At 38.4% G+C, this 21,317-nt stretch overlaps 1 protein-coding gene across 1 annotated transcript in view; it reads left to right on the top strand.

Annotated features, from left to right (window-relative positions):
* Positions 1-21,317, top strand: part of LOC100890804 (structural maintenance of chromosomes flexible hinge domain-containing protein 1) — an 82,163-nt gene that overhangs the window by 43,940 nt on the left and 16,906 nt on the right. Inside the window, exons 17-34 of the mRNA XM_003727686.3 lie at positions 1,417-1,494; positions 2,265-2,384; positions 3,127-3,271; positions 3,866-4,038; positions 6,768-6,913; positions 7,971-8,108; positions 8,792-8,948; positions 10,700-10,913; positions 11,696-11,825; positions 12,156-12,395; positions 13,060-13,185; positions 13,924-14,006; positions 15,104-15,261; positions 18,592-18,775; positions 19,484-19,568; positions 20,003-20,134; positions 20,709-20,855; positions 21,187-21,307. Coding sequence (XP_003727734.2) covers positions 1,417-1,494; positions 2,265-2,384; positions 3,127-3,271; positions 3,866-4,038; positions 6,768-6,913; positions 7,971-8,108; positions 8,792-8,948; positions 10,700-10,913; positions 11,696-11,825; positions 12,156-12,395; positions 13,060-13,185; positions 13,924-14,006; positions 15,104-15,261; positions 18,592-18,775; positions 19,484-19,568; positions 20,003-20,134; positions 20,709-20,855; positions 21,187-21,307 — 2,577 coding nt within the window. The remainder of the gene's footprint in view (positions 1-1,416; positions 1,495-2,264; positions 2,385-3,126; positions 3,272-3,865; positions 4,039-6,767; positions 6,914-7,970; positions 8,109-8,791; positions 8,949-10,699; positions 10,914-11,695; positions 11,826-12,155; positions 12,396-13,059; positions 13,186-13,923; positions 14,007-15,103; positions 15,262-18,591; positions 18,776-19,483; positions 19,569-20,002; positions 20,135-20,708; positions 20,856-21,186; positions 21,308-21,317) is intronic.

Here is a 21,317-nt window from a genome sequence, read left to right as displayed (position 1 = left end):
ACAAAACTCAAAATTGCATTAACCTATAACTTTAATTTTTCATCAGAAAGATCAATAAGTGCGTGTTTGTGTGTATGGGAAAGAGTGCATGTGTGGACATAATGTCCCTTTTTCCCTTTCTATTAAAGAAATAATTATTTAAATAATGTACATAGTTATTTTGATACAAAGCATGGCTTTCCTGCCTTGTCTCCAAATACCGTCAGAAATGTACATAACCCCCTTGTTCTTCTCCACTAAGTGTTATTAGACACGCCGGCCGAGACATCTGGAACTCTCTGCCCATTGAAATAAGAAATAAGTATTGATCCTGTCGTGTGTAATTCTACTGTATTAAAGATAAACTCCAGTTCTGGTAAAAAAAAAAAATAATAATAATTCTCACAGAATCAAACGAAACTTACACTGAATGTTCAAGATTACAAATAAATGACATGTGTTACATAATTTTCGAAGAAAATGTATACTGGCTGAGTAATGAGCATAGAAAGACAAGGAAATCAAGGTAGTAATAGCCCCGACACCATGTGTGTTGTCCCATATAAAGCTCTCTGTGTACAGTGCTTGTTACTTTACCAAGACTCGGTCAAATTTATTATGATTTTGATGACTCCAGAACCTTGCAGCGCACACCAATACTTACATGCTACATGATCAACTGTTTCTGATCCTTTCCACACCTTTTCTTTTACAATGCAATCGCATTACCAGTACTAAAGTTTATCTTTAATGTTCGTGTGTACAGTGACTGTACATTCAACAATGATGTGTAATCGTCCATGACCTAGCATCGTTTATCCATCCATGAATGAACCTGCATTGAATCAGCAGATGAATTAGATTTATTGTATTATTACCAACGCTCCTTCTCTCCCCTTTCCTTTTCTTCTTTGCAAGTCATTTTTTAAAAATTGTTATTGTTGTATCTAAGTTGAGGGCAGCGGGCACGTCAAGCTACTTTGCTTATTTCTGTAGCCCTCCTGCATCAAATGTATGTTAATTATGTATTCAATACATTTGTTTAATTTCTTTTATTATCTGTATAAAATTATATACACTTAAAAAATTGAATCAACCAATATTATGTTTATGAAAATGTATGATGAAAAAAAAGAAAAATGATGTAGACACAAATAAATCAAATCAAATCAAATCAAAGTATAGAATAAATCTTTTGAGGCTCCCCTACGTAAACAAGACTTATTATTATTATCATTAATATCATATTTTGTTTTATCAATTCTCTGAAAGGGATCAGTAAGGTTTTGGTTATTCATTTTGAGTGACAGTGTGCATATATATTACACTTTATGGCAGATTTATTTCTCATATAATAAAAACTGAAAAATTAAAGTTTAATAGCAAAATTATACTAATTTATTAAGAAATTCTTTATCATTGTTTTCATCCTTGCAGCCGATTGCGGTGACAAGGTGATAGTAACCCACATGGGTCAACATCACAAGACATGGGCATACTCCTTCAAACAGATGGGTAAGAAAGTCATATAGATACATACCTGCAGAGGAACAGTGATAACAGATAACAAACATAATGTTAGATAACAAACATAATTCTCATCCTCCAATGAGATGACTGGTTTCACAGTCCAAGTTTATAATTATACAATAACTTTCATACCTCAGTTCCACCACCAAACTGACTCCACACCGACCCACCGATCTTTGGCCTTTCAGGGTGACATAATTTCTGTTTGGCAGGTGTCAGTCTTTAATCGGTCTCATTGATTTGACTGCGATATTACAAAGTTTATATTATACAATAAATTTCATACCTCAGTTCCACCACCAAACTGACTCCACACCGACCCACCGATTTTGGGCCTTTCAGGGTGACATCATTTCTGTTTGGCAGGTGTCAGTCTTTTATCGGTCTCATTGATTTGACTGGGATATTACAAAGAGGGTCACGGGCCCGTTTCATAAAACTTGTTATTAATAGCAAATTACAATAACTGTTATTAGCTACTGAAATTGTGGCATCTCGTTGGCTGAGAGTTAATGTGTCAGAGTATTTTAGCATTTCTTATTGATAACATTAAGTTTTATGAAACAGGACCCAGGTTGAAAATGTTAAGAGTCTATAGGCAAATGGGTTTTTGGGGGGTCTTGACTTAAAATTGTGGGGCTCATATACACAGGGACCTTACATTTTTAACCTTGAACACATATACCCTTCTTTACATTGAAGCAAATGAGTGAAGTTTCAAAGATTAAACTGCACCTCTGTTTTTATTGGATTAGACATTGTCGGGAACATAGGTCCCCATACCCTGATCCTGCAGGCAGTACTCAGGGATGAAGGAGCTACTGACCTCGGAGGACGCCCTCTGCCATGTCACAAGATCAAGTTCACAAGTACAGGTGAGTCTGAAGTTGTTTTTTTGTCCTATTATACTTTCATTTCATGTGCTGACTTCCAGGAAGGGTGTTAAGTCCAAGCTATTCTGTCACATACGTTACCTTCCACATCTAAGATTTTGGTATAACCTATGTCTGTATCAAGCCGATAGCTTTACGAGAGCTTGAATCAGACAACACATCAAATAAAGATGCTTATTTTTGTGTCAATTAGTGTTCACGATTCCATAATATATTTCAATAATACTTGGTTATGTTTTCGGACAAACCTTTCACTTGCCCTTATACAGACCTAGCATAACACCCTTTTCACTTTCAGTAGGTGATTTTTTTTCTTAGATCAAAATTTGAAGCACCCTTAATTCTTGAAAATACTATCCATTTTTCATGAAACTGAAGATGCTGTAAACAATAGAAGGTGCTTCAATTTTGTTCAGTAATATTCTAATCCGGACCTCAAATGTCATATTTTGTGAGGAAAATGTCGGAAATGCATCCAAAGTGACAGAGGATGGAAACAAAGGACAAGTCTGTGGGGGGGGGGGGGGGGAGTAAATATTGGCCTGAAATATCTGGAACTTGCTATTCTATGATATCAAGAATCTTGATGGTAATCATTTTTTGAATTAAATCAGTATTGGTACACAAAACAAATCAAATTATAGTATACTGTATTTGCAACAGGTTAGGCATCAAGTATTTGGATTGATATCAATGCTTGTTCATTGTGCTTTTTTTTTTATAGAGGGCCCATCAAGCAAGTTTAGCATTGATATCCTGGATCCGCCGTTCAGGGTAGACGTCCCATTCAACATCCCTCTTCTGCTACAAGACGAGTTCAATAATCCCACCAAGCCAACGCCTAACCTCAAACCAGTACTCGAAGCGAGGTATACAATTTTAGATAGATTTCTTCGTCAGCATTTAGGATTTAGTATTGTAATTATCTAATCTAATTATTATTCACAATGTCATCACCCGATCTCAAAGCAATGTAAACTGATCAGGTTTGTCTACCAAAATTTTAAAAATCTGAATTGTCATTATGCAATCAAATACGCTGTCAGATTCTCAAACAAAATTTAAGTACATGCGCTAGCCTTATGAGTGAAATCTATTTTGGGGGAATTGCCATTGTTTAATTAACTCTAGTACTTAATAATCAACAGTTCATAATTTAGAGAAACAAGATTAAGATACAGGGGTTAAGAATATGCCACATGAAAATGGTGGAATATAGAATAAAGAGGAAATTGGGAAGATAATAAGGGGAGGAAAAGAAGGAAGGGCAGCATAAAAATTGAAAGAGTAATGAAATGCTAATAGATTCGGACATTACATATGTAGTAGGCAAACAGAGAAGAAATGGAGGCTATTTAAGAATCGTAAGAAGACCTATTTGTAGAAGTTTTAAAAGGAAGTGTAGTATCAGATTATGAAGAAATACGGAGGGAAGCTAAAAGATTTCTCTTTTCTTTCTGTAGTGGCCTTGTCATGAGCTATGAGAAGGTGGAAATCGAGGGCAACTCTCTTATAGTGAAAGAAGTGAAGGCATCCGGGGTCGTTGGATCGGCTCAAGGAAAGAAGTTCAACATGACCGTGACGATACCTGGACTGGAGATCCCCACTCAACAACTAAAGATCAGAATCTTGCCCGGTAAGCAATGGCAGGTCACTTGTTCAGGTGTGAACTTGTTAGGAGAGAGAGTTTAGCTGGCAGACGATAGACTGCTGGTGATGTTTGATTCGGGTGATGACGCAATTAGAATGATAATGATGATGATGTTGAGGATGGTGATGATGATGATGATGATGTTGAGGATGGTGATGATGATGATGATGATGATGCTGGTGATGATGATGATGACGGTGATGCCAATTATGTTGTTCATGATGAGGATGATACAGATGAGAATTATGATGGTACTGAATCCGATGTTCTTTGGCAAGATATTGAACTTAATTTGCTAAATATATAATAAATGAGATGATAATGAAAATAATAGTCACATTTGTATAGCGCTTAAAGTAGCTGTGCGAAGATATATCACAACATGGGCAAATTACACAGGCAAGGAAAGCTTATATCATTGAGAACACGAACCATTTGTTTCAAAGTTGTGCAAAGTTCAATTAAACACTTCAATTGCTTTTTCCAAGACCCTTCTCACAACTTCAAATCATGGCCTGAAATTGAAATATACGGTTACTGAATCATGACTTCACAATTGGGTCAGGGAGCCGGAGCCTGCGCTATCAAGTACACATACATAGATTTTACACGTGCAAGGTTGCATAGTGAAACTGGACTAACAGTCTTTCAAATTCAAGTAATTAAACTTAAAAATTGCCTATTTAATATGCCATACGTATAATGTAAGAATGAGTAATGCATTCCGATTTTTCGAAATATCTTTTTATTTTTTATGTTATTTGTTGAGACGTCATCGTAAAATGCGGATGATTATGAAGATGATATTCTATGCAGTTCAATCTCTGCTATCAATCCTGAGACTGAAAATCATTATTGATTGATTGATTGATACATTTTATTTCAAAATCAGTAAAAAAACACTAAAAAACAGGTTATAAACATTTACAATGTACATATAAAATTAACTTAAATATGTGAAACAGAGTAATTACATTTAAATACAAATAGTTGGAAAATGAAATAGGGTGTATCAGTAAAAGCCTATGTGGCTTGACAAGTTGATACACCCATTACAAAGAATGAAAAACATTTATATAAATTTCAGGTAGCTGACGGTTACATACTAAATTACATTTAACTTAAACATACTGAGACAGTAAATAGCGCTTGTACTTATTTTTAAAAGAATTTCCAAATTGAGTATTACGTATTAAGGGGGATAATATATTCCATATAATGGGACCAACGAACCGAATAGACTTAAAAAGAGAGTGAGATGTGACCTTTGATTGATGGAATAACTAGTTGTGTCTAGTATTATAATTGTGGACATGGACATTTAAAGAAAACATATTCATCAAGTATTCCGGTAATGTATCTAAAAAGTAACGATGCATAAGTATACCCATTTTTAATCTATTAATATCAAAAACGTTCAACGTTTTAAATTTGTAAAAAAATGGTTGTGATGGGGCCAGATAATCTGCATTTCAGCAAATGCGTATTATGCCTTTTTTTTTTAAGACGGTGTAATATAATTAATTTTGAAGGATAAGGATTAGCCCGGACAATAATACAATACATAACATGGGGTAAAATAAAGGCATTATACATCAAAAATAAAATTCGTAAAGGAATAAAGTGTCTCATGTGACAAAGTAAACCAATATTGCGAGAAATTTTCGAACAAGTATAATTAATGTGAGGATCCCATGATAAATGTTCGTCTAACACTATTCCTAAATATGTAATTGTTGAACAATTCTCTATTTTAGTAGTATTAATAAAAATGGATATATCATTATAAACGTCTGACTTATTTTGGGGATTACGGAACATAACATATTTAGTTTTCAGAACATTCAATGATAATTTATTACATAAAAGCCAAGAATGCACAAATTTTAAATGAATATTAATTGCATTAATCAAGAAAGAAAAGTCTGAGTGTGAAGCTACAAGAGTAGTATCGTCTGCAAATAATACATAATGAAAGAAAGGTGTACATTTTATTATATCATTAATATAGATTAAGAACAGAAGGGGGCCGAGTATCGTCAGGATCTAATTGTTCTTTTACCAACTCTGGCACACAAATTATAGGGAGGGCGGAGTACCAGATTTGAAAAATTGTTTGATGCACTATTCCGAATACAATCCCCATATTAAGTTTATAATTTACACTGACATTTTGCCGGAAATTTAATATTTTTTTAATAAATGTGAAACTGGTGCCTGGCCTCCGAAATTCCCCGCAGTAGAAGGGCGGCTCGGAGCATGGAACTTCAAAGCCAAGTGGAATGTTACAAATCCCATCGTTACGCTTTAGCACTCACGAATGTATTTGAATAAATTACAAGAGTTTCCACTCCTTTCTTACACCTCCCTGGTTTGGTCTCCCCTTTGCATTGTTACAAGAATGTTTGAGTTTGGAAAGAGTTTAAATCCTTCGCACAGCTACTTCAATACTAGTTTTCTAAGAAATTTACATTATAATTATTAATACCCGTATTCAATTGCTAATCTGCACCTGATAGTGTACATGTTCCGAGTAGTACTTTACTCTTTGGAGGCGCCTTTAGCATGATATGTGCACTTTATTAAGCTAGAGCTCTCTTATGTCTGTGCTGTTGTTGATGTTGTTGGGAGTGGTCGATAATGATGCTGTTGCTGCTTTTGTTGGCAATGTTATTATTATTTACATTTTAGAGCAATACATTTTTTGTCTACAGGTGAGCCACACAAGATCATTGTGCCAACGTTTGAAGGAACTGGTGACCTCTGCATAGAGAATGGCAAAGAGTTTCCTATATCTGTGGAGATCAGAGACAGAGCAGGGAACTTCTCTGTGCACCAAAATATTGAAGTCCAGTGCGAGGTATGAGATATTATTTATTTCCATCACAATCTAGCAGGTGCGGTTGCACAGGGAGGGGTGACACTCCCCTCTTAAAACAGCTAAGCAAGGAAAGGAAAGTAAAATGAGTAGAAAGAAGGGCTAAAAACAGAAGTTAGAAGTGGACCCAGGGCATTCGCTTATCCGTATATCCGGTCCAGGCCATGCTCCGAGATTTGGTTTGTTTTCAGGTCAGAATTAGCCCTAATTCGTTTTGATTTAAACAAAAGGCCGATGATCGCTTTACACTAGGATATACAAGTTGCAACGTTCAAAAGTACGTCAGAACTCAGCTTCAGGTCCATCTGTTAAATCATCATGCTGGCCGTTGCACAATATAAAGTGTTTAAAGCTGTTGATTTAAACTGAAGCCCGACGCCAGTGATTGCTGTCGCCTGTCGGCCCATCCCAACTACTGTACTAGTCTTGTATTGACTGATTGTGACAATCAAGTGTTACCTGAGGTACTAGGAATGACATACCAGAATCCGGGACCCTTCTTCAAGAATAGCCACCGGGTCTTTACCTGAGCCATCGAGGGTTTTCATGTGGCGTCAGTACCCCAGAGGCGCCCCCCAAATGATACAATACATAAGTTAAAAAACAAAGAAAAAAAAAATTATCAAAAGTTCAAAACATAAGATAACATAAGGACTAACCTGGCTCTTTCAATTGTTGATGTTGTATGATTATCCCAAATGGTCTAAAGAATATATGTAGTGAAAACTAATGTTTTAATATGAAGAATATATGATTTATGGGTAAAAATCTCAATTTGATTTTCTTTTTTGCATAAATTACTATAAATATGCAAATGAGTGGACTAAAAAAAAAAAACTTCACTTGACATGCATGCGAATTTTCGCGGCGATCGGCCTTTTCACGGCCGAGATCATAGGTGCAGGGTTCTTTAGAAGCCCACCCCCCCCCCCCCCAAGCAATGCAGTTTCAAAATAGCCGAGGCTAGATAGGGTTAAGTGGCAATTATAAAACCTGTACAAATCCATAATCGTCCAACCCTTATTTCTTATTTCATTAGTTTCATGGTGCGGATGGGTTGCCTTCATACAGAGCAGACTGCAGTAACTCAGGAAAGGTTACTCTTACTGGAAACCCTATCTTCATCAAGAACATCTCCAAGAAATCTCACGAGATCACTGCCAAAATTGAACTACCGGTAAGTTGGAAACTTCATAACCGATACTTTGAATGCAACAACTTTTTTCAAAATGATTTCAACCTCATTATTCTCCAATGCATTACAGTTAAGAATTCCTGTCCATGAATGGATTCATTCCTCCTAACATGTGTTATAAGATAGTGATTATTAAAAATATTGAGATTGATTAAAATAATTGATTGATGAAAAAGCAAGTTATCCTTTTAAGGAGTTTCAGTGGACATATAGCTGTACCTCACATTTGAAGGACTACTTGCAGGTCATTTAAAATGTATGTTTGTTGAAGAGTGTTGTTCACCTATATTTTGTTAGAATCGTAGTTATCCTGCCCTGTTATCTGAGCCATTTTACCTCTTATTAATGCATATCAAAACATATATGAACAGAGTTTTTGCTTAATCGAAAAAAGAGCCAAACTGTACTACCGTAGTCAATTTCAATATGGATGAAACATTTACAATGCACATTTCAACATAAAGTCAGAAACTCTTGCGATTTTTTTTTTGCAAATTGTTGATAAGGGCAGACTGAACGTCAATATATTGCAACACCAACAACAAATGGTGTTTTGATTCATTTAGTTAGCGGCATGAACCTATCGCAAATCTGGACCACTTCCAATCTCTGACAAAGTCTCTTGACACGTGGAAATGGTCATCTCTGATTTGATCTTCCCTTAGCACATGAAAGGAGTCAGCTCTGTAGAGAAAGTCATTACCGTCAAACCCAGCTCCAGCGCCTGTAAGATCAAGGTATTCTTCTGTAAAGATGACCCAGTCGAGATAAAACCCCAAGAAGACATTGAGTGGACGGCCGGACAGAATACATCACACATGCGTGAGTAGAGAACAGTTATATTTCAAGGGATATATTATATAGATTATATTATCAATTAGAAACGCTGTTAAAACGATTGATATAGAGCTGATAATATTTAAACATTATATCTGAACAAATTGTAATGATATTGTTTCCAAAGATACGATTTACAAAGAAGATTTCGTTTGTGTTGATTAAAGGGATTGGGTAACTTTGTCTCAGATTTTGAAACAAAATCCTGGATTTAGCTCATGCTGCAACGATAATTATAATCCTTTAGGTCAGACAGGAACCTCAAGACTTTTACAAGCCGATCGCCTGTCTGATCATCAAGATAAATATGATTGGAAATCGAAATTTCATTTTTCGTTTTCCTAACGGTTTTTATGCCACTACAGCCTATTAAGGAAATGGGTATGGTAAAACTGGTCATTCAAAGATTTTTACTTTTTTGAGGCACTTTATGATCATTTTGAAGCGCAATTCGTTTAGGGCTTCAATATAAAACGTATCCGACAGACACTGATAACACGTAGGGCCATGCATCGCAGACTCAAGTTTGTTAAACGATGCCTTTAAAGGGCAATTAAACCCTTGTAATAAGTCGATTTGTACATGTATGTACGCAGAAAAATGACAGAAAAAGAATGACAACATTTTGAAATTAATTGGACCAATAATAATGAAGTTATGAATAAGTCTATGCGAATCTCAAATTGGTAGTTCGGTCAGTTGATTGTGACGTAGGACGTGGATTTACTCTCCCATTTGCCGTGTATACAAATATCATTAATTTCCGTTTTTCTCGTACCCATGGGGCACTACTCAAAATATATTGTATAGCATATTAGTATAGGTCCTCTTAAAAGAATAGACCTCTTGAGCAATGCACTTTTGAAAAAATTAAATTTTAGTAATTTGGTGTGTTGGAACAGATGGGAAAGAACTAGTCCGGCACATAACATCCCATTGACATTACTGCTTCAGCAAATTTGAAGTGCTAATTGCAACTTTCAAAAATCATAATTTTTCTAATCTAATCGGATTAAATTGAAACTTTCATCAGTTTGCTTCTCTGATTTTCTGCTTTCTTTAAGAGTAGTCTATTTGTGTTGGATTTCCCTTCAATCCCAATTTATTCAAAAATCAGGAATTGCCAAATGAAGACAGTATACCGACAGGGAAACGCAGATTTTCCTAGTTCGACCGATTACCCAATCCTATGTTGTAGTTCTCAAAGCTAAATTAAGATAATACGTTACTGATCCGCTATTGTACATCGAGTTGATGGATGCATTAAAAAGATATGTTTACAAACTCGTCCTCGACTATTGAACACTTTAACACAGATAATCATCAAGTATACTAATTAGATAATGTGACGTTATGTGTTTAAAAGTGGCAAATGGGAGGTGGAAAAAAGGGTATCTGTGTAACTAACGCCTCTATTAAAGCATACTCACGTATCTGTGTATGAGACTTGTAAAGTATCCCCATCAGAAATGTGAGACTTGCTGTGGTGGATTTAAAAAAGGTAGTTTACCACATGTTGATTCAAGGCTATACCGTTATCTAATGAGAGCCTTCTGCAGAAACTTGATTAGTTTGGGTAATCCACCAGCAGTTTATGGATTCTTTTCTTTGTTATCTTATATTTTAGTTGTCCTCTTTTGTATGTATTCTTTGTTATTGTTATACTCCTTTTGGAAAGGTTATACAATTTTAAAAAGAATAAAATTAAAAAGTACATTTTATTCTTTGTCTGTTAGGTTTTACTCTGTATGACGAGGGTGAAAACCAGATGAAGATCACCAAGGAACAGGCAAGCAAATTCAAGTTCACCTGGTTACGCACCTTCGACACCTCCACCGTCATGGAGGGGAACTTGCCCCCTATCAAGGTCCCAAAATCGGTGGGAGATATCAAGTTCTGTCAGCTGAGACTCACAGATGGATCGGGCCTGGAGTTTTCCTTCAACATCAAGTGAGTATTGAGTAAAACAGATGCATTTACTTCAACGACGTGAAGATATGACAATCAGGATTGCACTCTGTATTACAAAAGCTTTAAGTGATGACCTACATTAACAAAATACTATTATTTCAGCTGCTTATAGAATATTTATGTGGGCAATCAACAACAAAAGACCTAAAGCCACTGCTATAACTACCCTGTATTTTTTTTAACACATCCTAAGTGAATAAAACTCCACCTAACTAAATTAACAATACAATCAAAACAAGTTTGTATAATATCCGGGAACATTGTTGGTGGGTTTTTAATGGTTAGCAAGGACGCATGATGAGTCAACGGAAGAACATTGACCAAGAAACCAGGAAGTCTAGGGTTCGAAGCCAAGTCGATTCTCTAGTGCCCTTTTTATGCCTCCGCAACGAAGTAGTCAGAGTCATTGTGTTTTGGGGGTTGTCCGTCCGTCCCGTTCTCGAGATAGTCTTCAATTACCAACTCCCTCTGAGAAGACTTAAATTCGTTGTTCCACTGGTTGCTTACCTTCAAGCATGTACGTGCTCTTAGTAGTCGGGTCAAACAAACCAAAAATGAATGTTTAAAATCTTAACAACTGTTATATTTGCGCTTAGTGCCTAGTACCCTTTGGTAGGGCATAAATCCTCGAAACCGAGTCAATCGGAGAAGACCGTCGGTCCCCTGTTTGCTTCCTTACAATCATGCAAATGCTTTCCAAGCAGTCAGGTAAAACAAACAACCATAAATGTTTGAAATCCTTACAATTGTTATTTTTTCAGGCCAATCCCTGGCGAGGCCAAGCACATCAAGTGTCAAAGCAAAAAAAGTGTAAAGGTGAAGCTTGGAGAGATCTTGGATGGTGATATTGTCGTCCATGTCACTGATGAACATGGGAACATTATAAAGAAGGTAAGAGAATAAAGACGAATAAGTCCTAAGAACATGTTCAATTCATAAAGTTTGTACCATATTGCATTATACATAAGCTGTAGAGCCACTTGAAACATGGATGCTATGCCCGGCTCCAAAGTCAAAGGTACCTTTTTTCAAAGAAATTCTGTAGCATCGTCACTTTACTCATCAAAATTATGTGCCCCATAATTTATTTTGCCGGATAGCTTTTTTTTTTCTTTCAAAAGTTATTTTCAAAATTGAGATAATGCCTTCGATGACAATCAACAGTTCTAAATCGACATGCAGCAATATCATATCACTAAGAATCTCATGTTCCTTCTACAGCTCCCTCATGATTCCCTGAGCAACCTCAGTGTGAAGGCAGAAGATCTAGACACCAAAGTCCTGCAGAAAACCCTTCTACCTAATGTGGGCTTCAGTCTTGGGGATATCAAGTTTGACGGTTCAATAGTAGGGGACAGGCCGGTCTTGGTGAAATACAACGACTTCACAGATCTCATCAGTTTAGAGGTGCTTCCTGGCCAACCGGCGCAGCTGCTTGTGATGGGCTGGATGCCAGAGGAGGTATGGTGGCTAGGGGTTAGATAACACATGCTCCAGTCAGTATTACGACACTTGCTCCAGCCACAATTGCTTTGTGTCAATGTTGTGCAATAACAAAAAATCAACCTAAACCCTAACCCTAAATCTTTGATGAAATAAGTCCAGAAGCAATTGTCACTAGAGAATATGTCGGAGCACCACGCCTCTGGTGACAACTGCTCAGTAGGCCATATCCTACACTTACCTAATTTCTAACGTCATCCCTGGACTAAGCACTATACCTAAGCCTAAACCTAAACCTTACCTAAAACCAAATTGTAACTCTTACCATACATCTTTGATGAAATAAAGCCTGGAACAATGTCTGTCAGATCACCTGGTAGGGGAAGGTTTGGCTGCTGCCTTGGAACTTGGGTATGAGTAATTGTTTGTACGGGGAGTTGAAGGCGCTAAGAAATATGTTTTGGACAATGGAAGGGATGTAGATATTTGTACGCGGTGATTGTAGTGGATGCAGAGACGAATGATTGTTAGATGGTGGTGGCGGAGTAGATGATTACGTTAATAATGTTTGTCATGGTGATCATGTAGTCTGAGGTCATTGAGAATGCTGAGAAAGATAACAATGATGACAAAGAATCCATAAAGTATCAAATATATATATTTGTTCATCTTCCCTTTCAAGACACTGATAGCATATGACGGCGCCAAGATCAACAATCCATTGGGCTTTCAAGTTTGTGATAAATCTGGCAATCCTATCTCCGATGTCACCACACCTATCTCACTGCAGTATGACAAGGCATTAAAGGTAAATGTTGTATTTCACCATTTTATTAAATGTCTTCTCACATTTTTAAAGAAGAATGTGAAATTTTCAATGAATCAGTGGTTCCTAATCTTGTTGCTGTAAAGGCCCAGTCCCATATAGGGGACGCATGGGGTACGCAGTACCCCACCATACTACTACATACATTAAAATAAATATACGGCGGATAGCCCATTTCAGGCCTATTAACAAAATACGCCTGTTCTTACATGGGGTCTGGATAAAAAAGCTATTACATAAAAATCCAATATTTTATACAATCACGGGGAAGTAAAAATTTAAATACAAATACCAAGGCAGCCGCATTGCAAACGCAAGGCCATCGTACGCCCGACGTATGGTCACTGTGGAATCGCTTTACGGCATGGCTACGGCGTGTCTAATTGCTACGGCGAACCTTGAAATGAAAAAAAGTTATAACTCCGCGTTATAATCCCACGGCGACCCGTTCGGCCCGTGGAGATAGGGATACGCCCTAAGGTGACCCTGAGGCCACTGCAGAATATCTGCGGCCGCTGCAGATATCTCTCGATTTCGGGGGCGTGTGGCTGCCGTATTTAGCCGTAGAGCAAATGTGACTTAGGTATTACCGGCCCCAACCCCCAATTAACTCACTGACATGCGCCCGCTACGGTGATTCAACTCCGTTACATTATTTTGTGTTTGTTTTTTCTTTTCATGATTGTAACAAGTCTCGTCATCAAATTTTTCTGCATGCAGGTATTGTCAACCGCGTCACTGACAGCAATGCCATTCGAAGGTGGTCAAGTGACTTTCGGGAAACTTACCTTATCCGGTCCCTAGTGAGTAGATTTATGTTATCTATGAAGTAGGGTGGTACATTTCAGCAATGTGAAGTGTCATTATTTGATGATTAACCCTGATGGCAGTTGTGCTAAAAAAAAAGAGTTATACACAATGTTTGCAGACCACTCAAAAAGCAAAACACAATTCTGCTTCTTAAGGAAGCTTAACAAATGTGTGTACTGTAACTGCTAGTGTTTGAGATTGTTTGCATGACCATGTGTGAATGAAAAATGAGTCAGAAATAAATCTTTAAAAACAAGAGGAATTTGCCCTTTCATAATCTACTGCTATGCCATCAGTGACTATACCACCGGGCTACTTTTTTTGTCCAAAGCTCAGCCATTTTACAATATATACTTCCACGAGAGGACGTGACATGACCTTTGGCTAATTTCATGAGGGGCATAACCCTGAAGGAAAATGATCGCCTCCACATCACTAAAGGTACCATAGTTTAACAAGAATTTCGAATAAAGGCAGTATATACATGTATGTGATTTATAATAATAATAATAATCTTTTAAAGTCCATTCCAAATTTTATTAAGTGAAACCGAAAAATAAAAATTCTTTTTGCCCAATTGAGCGCGAGCCCGGCAGCCAGTGAGCGGCGCCAGATCGACGTTGCTCTATCCCTTATTGGTGAACGCCAAACAAGGTAGCAGCAACTCCCGTCTTTTGGTATGACGCGGTCGGGTTCGAACCCACGACCTCCATGTTGTGAGTCGGACGATCTACTGACTGAGCCAACATCTTTGACAGAAGCCGATATCTATTTATCTACTGATGATCATCTGCATCTCACTGTACCGCAAACAATGATGAAGAAGTGATCAATTTGCATGCATATCAAACACGTAATGATGGCATCATCACATGCTGGTGCCTTAAATCGTAGATACACGCAAATTTATAACGACACAATACAGTATGCACTTTACCAAGACACCAAATGTTAGACCTGATGGGAATTGTATATGATCACCTGATGCACAAAGTCAATGGATCAATCACGCAGATTCTTTGTACGACAGATATCAGATAATTTTAGAAACAAACATCTCATCTTTCTCAATTATCTTGTTTCCTGACAGTGGGAAGTACATGCTACATGCAAAGATGTCCATGGAAAGGTCATCCCTAATGAGTTCTGGTCTCGCTGTCCAACTCAAGCCAGATCCCAATAAGGCACAAAAACTTCAGTTGGACTACAAAGAGGGGAGTGTCTACATTGCTGGGGATCATTTTCCAGGTTAGTAATATAAAGGGGGTGAAGCATGATGTCAACGACACGATGAAGATGGTGTTTGTGACAGTGGTGGTGTAACTACATTAAACTCTGACATTGTCTGTGGTAGTGGGGATGAAAGTATTGAACCCCCCCCAAGGGCGTTTCACCTTTTAACTTTACGATCTCCCGAGAAAAACCACACTTTCACACAATAAGGTTGTACAATTAAATATCAGCGATTTAATATGGGTAATCAAAACCAATAATCAGGGTTTAAATAATCATTTGGGCAAACAAAAAATACACACAACATACAAATGTCAAGGGGAGCGGACAGCTTTCCTATACGTCAATAATCAACACATAAATAGCAGTGATTACTGGATCAAACGGGAACAATCAATCTCCAGTATATTACAAAAAGCGATAAATAATAAACATGATTAAAGCGTCACAAGAGAACAAGAAACTCACCTCGCGGTTAATCACTGTCACGATCAAATGAATACACAAATATACAATCATATAAAAGCAACAAAAAGGATCATCAAATAATTCAGCAAAGCGTTCACACCAAATCAGCATCCACGGCGAGGTCAGGAATAATGATGCTGACAATGGAGACGGTGATGGTGATGTTGATGACGCAGACAATGTTGAAGTCAATGGCGGCGTTGAAGACGGTGATGACGTCGATGATGAGGACCATGATGACGGTGATGTGATGACGACGACTATGTCGGGATGATGGGGATGAAACAGTCAATAGACGAATTAGTGATGATGTCGATGACGATGAAGATGACAATGATGCTGGGATAACGATGACGATAATCAAAGAGTCAGCACGACTCAACGGACTACAACGAAGAGACAGATGTGAAAAAAATAAAACAAGACAAAGTGTTCATATTTGGTTCTTTAACTTCAGATTTAAACAAATCTGAGAATAAACATTATTCGGAGTTTCTGTTTCACAAAAAATAATGTTTTACTGATAATCGTTAAGATTCTGAGGACGACGGTGCGGTCTTCCAGGACGAATTGGTTGAGATGACGTAGCGAGATTGTGCTTCCTGAAATGACGCGTGACGCGAACCAAATAACCAACCTTGAATTGCGGTTGATGAGCGCGACGGCATTGAACCGTATACACTTTTGCTTTTTCTTGGCATTTTTGCGATTCCTGACGCTCTCGCTTTCATGCTGGCACTGTATAGGAGGTTTGAGAACATTCAACCCCAATTGAAGATTGTGCTTGATCATGAGTTCTGTTGGTGTCTTCCCTGTGAGCGCGTGTCAGTTAGAGCGAATGTACGAATATTCCATACAATCAGCTTCGTCAAACGTCCTTCCTTCCGCTAGAATTGCTTTCAGACTTTGCTTGATCACGCAATTTAGCCGCTCAACCCCACCATTTGCTTGGAGGTTGTAACGATGTCAGGTTGTAATGGATGCCGTATCCTGCGAGGAATTTCTCAAACTGATCGGACACGAATTGCGGAACGTTACCTGTTGTGTTTGTTTCTGGAAATCACTGTTTCACGACAGTTCAGCTTCGTGCGAACAACGCCGGGATGCCCTTCGTGCGCTACTTGCAACACTCCAGGTTGGAGCGTTTTGTGAATGACTTGAAAGTACGGAACCAATTATTTGATCATCCGAAATTTCTCGAGGCCATGTCGTTTTCAGCTAATGGCTGACCTTTTTCAAGACAGCATCCTCGTTGGATTCTGCATCCATGTCGTCTTACGTCACCAAATTTGCAATCGCGTTTGCGATTACTGCCCGTAACGAACTCTTCAGTGCCATGCGTCACGATACAATCGCTGTCGATTGGCTCTGTGTAATCACTATCGCTTCACTTCTTGTGATCGCGATTGCTTTCGCACGCTGTGGTGGATGAGCGACTCAACATGTCTACAACCGAGTTACGCGGACCGGAATTGTACTCGACATCAAAGTACTGGTGAAGGCGGTCCGACCAACGATATATGCGTAAGGGTCGAGGGCATGATCAAGATGAGCTAACAGGTTTTTTCAGCGCTTGATGGTCCATGCCCAATGATTCCATCAGACTCGGATGTGTTTAAGTTCGTGTAAAACTTCCTCCCGGTTGTACTGACAACGGAAGTCTGCTCAGTCCTTGATAAAAAGGGAAACTGACTTCACTGCTGTCTCCATCATGTAGGGGTTGAAGGTTCGTACATGTTACATTTCTTATCCTAGGCAGGGCGTTCCGCGAAAAGGTGGCACACAATTCTGAACACAATTTCTTGCGTGTTTGTTGCTGTCTTGGATTGTGTATTTTATTGACACCCGCTGTACAGGTTTTGCTCTGCCAACACCAATACTCGCTGGTTGTTATCAATCTAGACATCTGGTATCTTACATGGCAATCTCAATCTGGACTGTTATTTGACTGCTTTTTCTAATTTAAGAGTATCATCGTCCACCAGCAATTACCCAACCTGTGGTGGACTTTTTATTTTTTCTCGAAAAGCTGGTCTCTCACCAACTTCTCTCTTTTCTACAGTCAACGACAATACTCTATAGTATTGCAACATACTGTGTTACAAGCTCTCCTTGTCCATGTGAGCATTAATTGTCTGAAGTTAAATCACTTCGGGAGAACACCTGTCTTTGGACCAAAGTAGTCTTTGAGTGCTTGTAATGCGAGCTCGTGTGTGTACAGGTCATTAGATACTATGCATATTCCTCTGCCCTTCCGTACCCAGGCAATGCCATTGGACTAATATTGCCTAGCGGCGGTCGTCACGGACGCTGTCCCTGTCAAACTCACTGGCTACCAGTACCAGGTAGGTTTTAAAACCGAAATCCACCTCGACAAGCTCACTGGCAGCTCACTGGAGGTTCTCCTGGCGTTACAAAAAATGCAGAAGGTGCAGATATGTTTGAGGTTGCCATCCTCGTTGCCAAATTTTTTGTTTGACCAGTTGGAGAGAACTCAAATAAACGAAATTATACCAGAAATTACCATGTGTATTGTTTCTTTATTCCAGGTGCATGCGTGATGAAATTGTACAAACGAAGAATCATAATAATGCCCTCAAGAGTGCAATACCATTTAGTTGAATATGCAACGAAGCTGATGTTATTGGAGATGATGAAGAATTTGATTATGATGATAACGATCATGATATTAAGGGTGCATGATAATGACACTAATAAAAGGGTTGAACAAAGAGTGAGAACATCAAGATGGCAAGGGTAGCAATCATAATGATGAACTTATTTGTTGTACAGAAATAGCAGGTTGTAATTTGTGTTTTACTCAACTAGTTGCCTCAACATTTTTTAACTGTAACAAATAAAAACTTGATCTCCCAGATTTTGACATCTCTGTAATTGCTGCTGATGAAAGCACCATGACCAACATCCCTCACAAGATCTCCATGAGGTTGTGGGAGTCTGCTACCAACGATCAACACTTGGGACCGCCACCAACGAGGGCACAAATTATAGACATGGACAAGCCAAGTGAGGAGGATAGGGAAGGACATTTCTACTGCAGGTGAGAAACAAAAAACGAAATCTCTAAAGATTACTTCTACAAACTCATATTCTTGCTTACCTAGGGCAGGCCTTCACATTACCTATTTGGTAGGTGGTCTGGATTGAGATTTTAGGGTCCGTTTTGATGAGCTATTTCTTAATTTGAAAAAAAATTGGTCTGGACTGATCTTAATTTTGTGTTAAAGCTGCCTGTTGGTGTCAAGCCGTGCCTAGTGGATATGAAAACATGTTGTCAAGCTTGCAAAGTAAGATTGGGTTTGTTAAATCCTGAGGCAAAGGACAAACCATTACATTATTACAAAATACGCTTTTAGAATTTCAGCCAATCAAATTAGTGTTACTGTGTAGTTGACTGAAACAGACTCTTGCCTCTTGACCATCCAGTCATGTCAGAACAAATTTGAATCATTCACATCAAATTTTGTAGTATGTACCTTTGTATCATCTACAAATCACGTTTCATCAATTATTATCTCTATATCACTATATATTAAAACATTTTGGACCACAATTTGACTGTAAATTTTAGTGAAAGACTTGATTAAAAGTTATCTATGAATTATCTCCTTAATTAACAAAAAAAGATGTGATAAATGATGTGAAGGTAATGAGAAGTACACATCTTTTTCCTAAACAATAACCAAAAACTAAAGAGCTCTAGATAGATAATATAATACCTCCATCAATTATTGTTTTTACGTTGTAGAAAACACAAGCTACCCCAAGAGGCCCGCATGCATTGGATCATCTTTCAAGCTTCCCTAAATCAAAAGATGCTCTACTCTGAACCGGTGAGTAGGAAAATAGTTGGGATGGGGAGGGGAGGGGGGGGGGGGTGGTAATAGAAGGTAACCCTACAAAGGTACTAGGGTACTACCTTGTTTCACTGGGAATGTCCTACACCAACCGAATTCCTCATGGCGGTCATGCGGCAGTCATAGATTTCGTACAGTGGGAGTCAAACTCCCCCACCCCCTTCCCAGTAATAATAGTGATTAAGGTTGTTATGACAAATGGATACAGTCTGTAATACACACAATTTCAAGACATTGTGCAAGATGTTATCAATCCTCAATTCCAGCATAGTTATGTGTGTTTTGTATGGCTTTCATATTAACTGGCCTCGGTCTACAATCCAATAGATTGTAGAGATCACATAAGATGTTTCCCGTCCTCAATACCTCTGCTCGTATTTGTAACTGTGTTTTTTCTTGAACCCATTAAGATTGGGTTTGACATCCAGCCTGGTCCACCAGTGAAACTGAACCCAGAGGTAACCCCGCCCACTCCCACGGTATCCGATACACCGCGAGCACACAGCAGGATTATCATCAAAGCTCTCAAGCTACAGCTCGTGGTAAGTTTTTTCTTTTCTCTGACCACGTTGCCCCATATTCGGGTAAACATTGAAAATTGAGCCAGGGTAACTTGGGCTCGAGTCTATTGAAATGGGTTGAATAGGGATGTCATATAAAAAATATAAAAACGTCAGATTTCAAGCTCTGGTATCTGTCTGTTTCAGGCTTTTGGTTTGTTAGCCTATTTGGTCTTTAACACATGAGGAAATGCAATTGCTCAGTGGTAGAGCAGTGGTCTCATAATTTGTAGGTCCCGGGTTCAAAACTAAGTCAATGTGCTTGTGCCCTTTGGAAATTACATCAATCCTCACTACCAAATCCCTCGGAAAGGACTGGAAGCGATCAGTCCCCGGGTTGCTTATTTACAAACCTACACATGCCTTCTTAGCAGTCTGGTATACCTACGTCAAACGTGGGGTTCAAAGCTAGTTGAGTAAAACTAAGGGACATCCTTAGTTAATCTTCACCTTCTTTGATATCTGGACTGCCCTCTTGCAAATTGCTACCGATCATCCAACTTACAAAAACATGTTAGCCAGCTTATGCATTTCAATTTTTTCGTGGTGCTTGTAGGATGAATTTGGGAATGTGACTGGCAAAGGTTTGACAGGTAACATTGAAGTTCATATGAAGGGAAAAGATGGAGCGGAACTGCCTAAATTCCAGGGCAATAGGAGTATGATGCAGTTCCCGCTGGATAACGGCATTGGCTCCATACAGGTGAGTCTCGTACAACTCCTTCCTCTCACCCTTCCTCCACCCAATCCCTTCCTCATTCCCCTCCCTCTCCTAGCCCTTCCTTCTACTCTTCCTTTTCTCTCTCCCTCTCACCTTGTCTTTCTTCCTCCTCTCCTTCTACTCCGCCCCTAGAAGGTTGCCAACCAATGACAATTACAAACAAAGCAACTGTGTGTTCGCTGAATAATTCCTATTAGGTTTGAAATGTTTTAGTCAGGACATACATGTAGTTGAGCTTTCTCCATTTCATATAAATATACTTCAAACAAAACATTGTTGTGTTAACTATAATTAAACTAATATTTTATTTCAGGATATTCTAATCCAAGAGAACACGCCAGGACATGATGGAAGTGAGTACAAATTACACTTCATACTGAAGAGCAAGGGACTTGTAGTGATGCCGTACATTCAGCCATTTCTGTTTTATAAAGGTAAGCACAA

This window comes from Strongylocentrotus purpuratus, unplaced genomic scaffold (genome assembly GCF_000002235.5).
Source record: "Strongylocentrotus purpuratus isolate Spur 01 unplaced genomic scaffold, Spur_5.0 spur5_scaffold_7, whole genome shotgun sequence".
Taxonomy (NCBI): Eukaryota; Metazoa; Echinodermata; class Echinoidea; order Camarodonta; family Strongylocentrotidae; genus Strongylocentrotus; species Strongylocentrotus purpuratus.
This window is presented reverse-complemented; position numbering and strand designations above follow the sequence as displayed.